Genomic DNA, 6,000 nt, shown 5'->3' on the forward strand with positions numbered 1-6,000 from the left:
TGAGAGAAAACATTACACTCACATACGTTTAAAAAGATACAAAGTAAGTCACTATATTCACTTAAGCTGGATAATAATTTCCAAATGAAATGCTATAGAAATATTATAATCCTAATGACAAATCAAGAGTTATTTAAAGTTACCACTAATCGATAAATCAAATTGAAATTTTACAATGATAAATATTGTGTTTAGAAAATCATTATTTAATCATTTGTTCACTAAACTTGGTCAAAGGTCCCTGAACAACAATTGACTCTTAAAAAAATGAAAAATATAGGAATAATTAAAAGATAATTAAATGGCTAGAGTAAATCATATTTAATTATTTGTACCACAAACCTTGTCACAGGCGTTTTGCTGTATTAGACGCTCTTAACGCTAAAAAAAAAAAAAAAAAAAAAAAAAAAAAAAAAAAAAAAGACAACATCGAAAACGACAACAAACCTTCATCATTCTGCCCCGTAGGTTCATGAACTGTTGACGGTGCGCCAGGCTGGTCAGAGGTCTATACAGCTTGTGGCTCCAACCACCTTGGAACCGCCACCATCTGCCGACCGGTACAAACCTGCCGAAGCGAACGTCTCTGAAGTTTTACTTGATCACAATAACATCGTTTTATTTAATAGCAATAAAGATACGAAGAGGAAAACGAAAAGAAAGAAGGATAAGAAATTGACTCAAGTACGTTGACAGTTATATAGACCGAATGAGGTTTTGCATCTTGCACTGGTGTCAAAAATTTCTGTACTTCGGTTTCCTTTAGATCTTAGGTATTGTAGTGGAAAGTGTATCCAAAGAGTGAAGAAATCCAGAAGTTATGAGGAGACTGTGGTTATCACAATTACATACGTATCTTGTTTATATTATATATGTGTGTGTGAATGTATTTGTAATAGCCCACAAAGACCTCTGAACCATTTGTTTCTTCATTTGGGTCTTAGGCTTTGCAGTGACAAGCGTATCAAAAAAAAGTGTAACAATTCGACAAGTTCAGAGGCTTATGTGGCAATTGCAAATACACACACACATACGCACATACAAACACTCATATATAACACTGCGTAGATATTTATATGGATATGGACGTGACAAATAAAATACAATACCCCATTCTTCCATTTTGTAGGAACGCTGTGACAAGTAGAGTTACGGCTTCATCAGGTTCCATCTGGGCAACTGTGAACTGAGCGAGAAGAAATAATGGTCAACTTTCCAGTATTCAACTTTAGATTAATGAAAGCTTTTGTTACTATAGTAGATTCACATCAAACGTACTGATGCCTAGGCCAGTCCCTTACGACGCTCCTGATTGGCTGTTGATAAGCCAATCACAGGGCTGGAAACTCTGTCTCTCTCGAGAGAGTGTTCACATGGGCAGGATGTATGTTTCACCTCTCCTGAGGTGAAACTTGCATCCTGCTTATGTGAACTCTCTCGAGAGAGACTGAGAGTTTCCAGCCCTGTGATTGGCTTATCAACAGCCAATCAGGAGCGTCGTAAGGGACTGGCCTAGGCATCAGATGCACGGTTGATGTGAATCTACCATAGATTTTTTTACATTTAACTTGGCACTTTAACTCTCGGCCCTTCTGATTCCATTTTTGAGAATTGTAATTGTTCATTAAAAGTTAACCTAGGAAATTCATGGCTTTTTAAATTGATGCACAGCTGGATGGCGTGACGCCAGTTTCAGTAACCATAAATCAATCGATTAAATTGATGCACGTGAACGTCAGTTTGATAATAGTGATTATAATATCTTTAGAATATATTTTCAATATAATGATTTTTCCTGGAAAAAAAATTATTATTATTATTATTATTATTATTATTATTATTATTATTATTATTATTATTATATTATTATTATTATTATTATTATTCGTAAGTCTGAAAATATTCTAGAAGGTGTAATAATATCTTTAGAATATATTTCAATATAATTTTTATTTATTTCCTGAATAATAATAATAATAATAACATAATAATAATAATAATAATAATAATAATAATAATAATAATAATAATAATAATAATAGTAATAATGGACTGGTTAAGCAACATTGGGGCTGGTCAGTCGTTGGATGGGTGACCGCTCTCCTCGGCGTTGATTCCTTGGGAAAGGATATTTACCATAATTTCCTCAGTCTACTCAGCTGTAAATGAGTACCTATCCCCTGATGGGGTATGGGTCCAGCTATGGGTTAAATAGCAAACTCAGCAATGATGTTAAGAAATGAAGGAATAAACGACAACGACGTAAATGGAACCTCTGGCAACAGAGGAGCTTCGTCCGGCAGCCAGGTATTCAACCCAATTGAAGGGGAAGACGGTCAGGTACTTGGAGGTCGTCATCCCGCAACTGACCACCACAACGACAGTAACTAACAGCCTGAGATTGGAGCTACAGAAGCAAACCAAAGGAAGAAATGGACAAGAGAAGAAAATAAGGAAATATGGAGATGCTACATCAGAAGCAACCCGACGGAGAGAGGATATAGAAGAACGTTGGTCAACATCTGGAATGAGAGGAATAACACCCCCCAAACAGAGCAGAGGCTGGCAGACCAAGTAAGGAACATAAAGAAAAAGAACTGGCTCTCCCCAACAGAAAGAGAAGAACTGGAAAGGGAAATGTCACACGACAACGAATTACACGAAGACGAACTGAGAGACGATGCCACAGAAGACGACAGGGATGATGAGGTATCAAACAACGACACACGAAGAAACACCGACGAAGTAACAGAGAGGACGGAATGGGTAGAAAAGATTAGACAATGGATGGAGCCAGATACAGAGAGAACAAAGATCCCCTCCATGAAAGCCTACAACACCAAGAAATTAAGGGAGAAAACAAGTGAGGTCAATTAAATAATGGGCATAATACACACCACCAGTATCACAGAAACAAATAACTTGGCATATGCAGGAGGAAGATTAGTAGCAGAACTGATGGGGATTCGAACACCAACACCACCAGCACAACCAACCCAACAGAAACCAAAACAGCAACCTCCTTGGAAAAGGCGCCTGGAAAAGCAAATCATGGTGATGAGATCTAACTTGAGTAAACTGAAAGAGATGGCAGAAAAATGGCTAAGAAGCAAGAAAACAAGGGAGGAACTCAACGAGAAATACAAAGTACAAGAGAGGGGACTAAACAACACAATAGAAAATGTAAAACAGAGGCTTAAGGCCAAAGCACATAAGATCCAACGGTACATGAACGGGAATAAGGGATACCAACAGAACAAACTATTCGGAACCAACCAGAAAAGACTATACAGCCACTAAGAGGGGAAGACAACCACCAAGAAATTCCTGAAGCCGAACCAAGTAAGAGACTCTGGGAAAACATATGGAGCAATCCGGTATCACACAACAAACATGCAACATGGCTCCAGGAAGTCAAGGAAGAAGAAACAGGGAGAATAAAACAAAGATTCACAGAGATCATGACAGACACAGTCAGACACCAACTAAAGAAAATGCCAAACTGGAAAGCCCCAGGTCCCGATGAAGTCCATGGATACTGGCTCAAAAACTTCAAGGCCCTACACCCACGAATAGCAGAACAACTCCAGCATTGTATCTCAAATCACCATGCACCCAAATGGATGACCACAGGAAGAACATCCTTAGTACAAAAAGACAAGAGTAAAGGAAATATAGCCAGTAACTACAGGCCTATCACCTGCCTACCAATAATGTGGAAGTTACTAACAGGTATCATCAGTGAAAGGCTATACAATTACCATAGAGGAGACAAACACCATCCCCCACCAACAGAAAGGCTGCAGAAGGAAGTGTAGGGGCACAAAAGACCAGCTCCTGATAGACAAAATGGTAATGAAGAACAGTAGGAGAAGGAAAACCAACCTAAGCATGGCATGGATAGACTATAAGAAAGCCTTCGACATGATACCACACACATGGCTAATAGAATGCCTGAAAATATATGGGGCAGAGGAAAACACCATCAGCTTCCTCAAAAATACAATGCGCAACTGGAATACAATACTTACAAGCTCTGGAATAAGACTAGCAGAGGTTAATATCAGGAGAGGGATCTTCCAGGGCAACTCACTGTCCCCACTACTCTTCGTTGTAGCCATGATTCCCATGACAAAAGTACTATAGAAGATGGATGCCGGGTACCAGCTCAAGAAAAGAGGCAACAGAATCAACCATCTGATGTTCATGGACGACATCAAGCTGTATGGTAAGAGCATCAAGGAAATAGATGCCCTAATCCAGACTGTAAGGATTGTATCTGGGGACATCAGGATGGAGTTTGGAATAGAAAAATGCGCCTTAGTCAACATACAAAAAGGCAAAGTAACGAGAACTGAAGGGATAAAGCTACCAGATGGGAGCAACATCAAACACATAGATGAGACTGGATACAAGTACCTGGGAATAATGGAAGGAGGGGATATAAAACACCAAGAGATGAAGGACACGATCAGGAAAGAATATATGCAGAGACTCAAGGCGATACTCAAGTCAAAACTCAACGCCGGAAATATGATAAAAGCCATAAACACATGGGCAGTGCCAGTAATCAAATACAGCGCAGGAATAGTGGAATGGACGAAGAACTCCGCAGCATGGATCAGAAAACCAGGAAACATATGACAATACACAAAGCACTACACCCAAGAGCAAATACGGACAGACTATACATAACACGAAAGGAAGGAGGGAGAGGACTACTAAGTATAGAGGACTGCGTCAACATCGAGAACAGAGCACTGGGGCAATATCTGAAAACCAGTGAAGACGAGTGGCTAATGAGTGCATGGGAAGAAGGACTAATAAAAGTAGACGAAGACCCAGAAATATACAGACACAGGAGAATGACAAACAGAACAGAGGACTGGTACAAAAAACCAATGCACGGACAATACATGAGACAGACTAAAGAACTAGCCAGCGATGACACATGGCAATGGCTACAGAGGGGAGAGCTAAAGAAGGAAACTGAAGGAATGATAACAGCGGCACAAGATCAGGCCCTAAGAACCAGGTATGTTCAAAGAACGATAGACGGAAATAACATCTCTCCCATATGTAGGAAGTGCAATATGAAAAATGAAACCATAAACCACATAGCAAGCGAATGCCCGGCACTTGCACAGAACCAGTACAAAAAGAGGCATGATTCAGTGGCAAAAGCCCTCCACTGGAGCCTGTGCAAGAAACATCAGCTACCTTGCAGGAATAAGTGGTACGAGCACCAACCTGAGGGAGTGATAGAAAACGATCAGGCAAAGATCCTCTGGGACTTTGGTATCAGAACGGATAGGGTGATACGTGCAAATAGACCAGACGTGACGTTGATTGACAAAGTCAAGAAGAAAGTATCACTCATTGGTGTCGCAATAACATGGGACACCAGAGTTGAAGAGAAAGAGAGGGAAAAAATGGATAAATATCAAGATCTGAAAATAGAAATAAGAATGATATGGGATATGCCAGTGGAAATCGTACCCATAATCATAGGAGCAATAGGCACGATCCCAAGATCCCTGAAAAGGAATCTAGAAAAACTAGACGCTGAAGTAGCTCCAGGACTCATGCAGAAGAGTGTGATCCTAGAAACGGCGCACATAGTAAGAAAAGTGATGGACTCCTAAGGAGGCAGGATGCAACCCGGAACCCCACACTATAAATACCACCCAGTCGAATTGGAGGACTGTGATAGAGCAAAAAAAAAAAAAAAAATAAAAATAATAATAATAATAATAATAATAATAATAATAATAATAATAATAATAATAATAATAATAATAATAATAATAATAATAATAATAATAATAATAATAATAAACAACAAACATGCAACATGGCTCCAGGAAGTCAAGGGAAGAAGAAACAGGGAGAATAAAACAAAGATTCACAGACATCACGACAGACACAGTCAGACACCAACTAAAGAAAATGCCAAACTGGAAAGCCCCAGGTCCCGATGAAGTCCATGGATACTGGCTC

General features: G+C 39.4%; 2 protein-coding genes across 2 annotated transcripts in view; one reads left to right on the forward strand and one right to left on the reverse strand.

The window, feature by feature from the left end:
• The window catches only part of LOC135207729 (glutamate receptor ionotropic, delta-2-like), a 35,826-nt gene extending 34,641 nt beyond the window's left edge, over window positions 1–1,185 (reverse strand). The window contains exons 1-2 of the mRNA XM_064239556.1: window positions 1,110–1,185; window positions 448–568 (exon numbers count right to left, since the gene is read on the reverse strand). Of these exons, the coding sequence (XP_064095626.1) occupies window positions 448–568; window positions 1,110–1,171 (183 nt within the window). The 5' untranslated portion in view covers window positions 1,172–1,185. The remainder of the gene's footprint in view (window positions 1–447; window positions 569–1,109) is intronic.
• LOC135207859 (uncharacterized) overlaps window positions 1–6,000 on the forward strand; it is a 56,709-nt gene that overhangs the window by 46,165 nt on the left and 4,544 nt on the right. The gene's annotated exons all lie outside the window — the stretch shown is intronic.

The sequence above is a fragment of the Macrobrachium nipponense genome, chromosome 34 (genome assembly GCF_015104395.2).
Source record: "Macrobrachium nipponense isolate FS-2020 chromosome 34, ASM1510439v2, whole genome shotgun sequence".
In the NCBI taxonomy this organism is placed as follows: Eukaryota; Metazoa; Arthropoda; class Malacostraca; order Decapoda; family Palaemonidae; genus Macrobrachium; species Macrobrachium nipponense.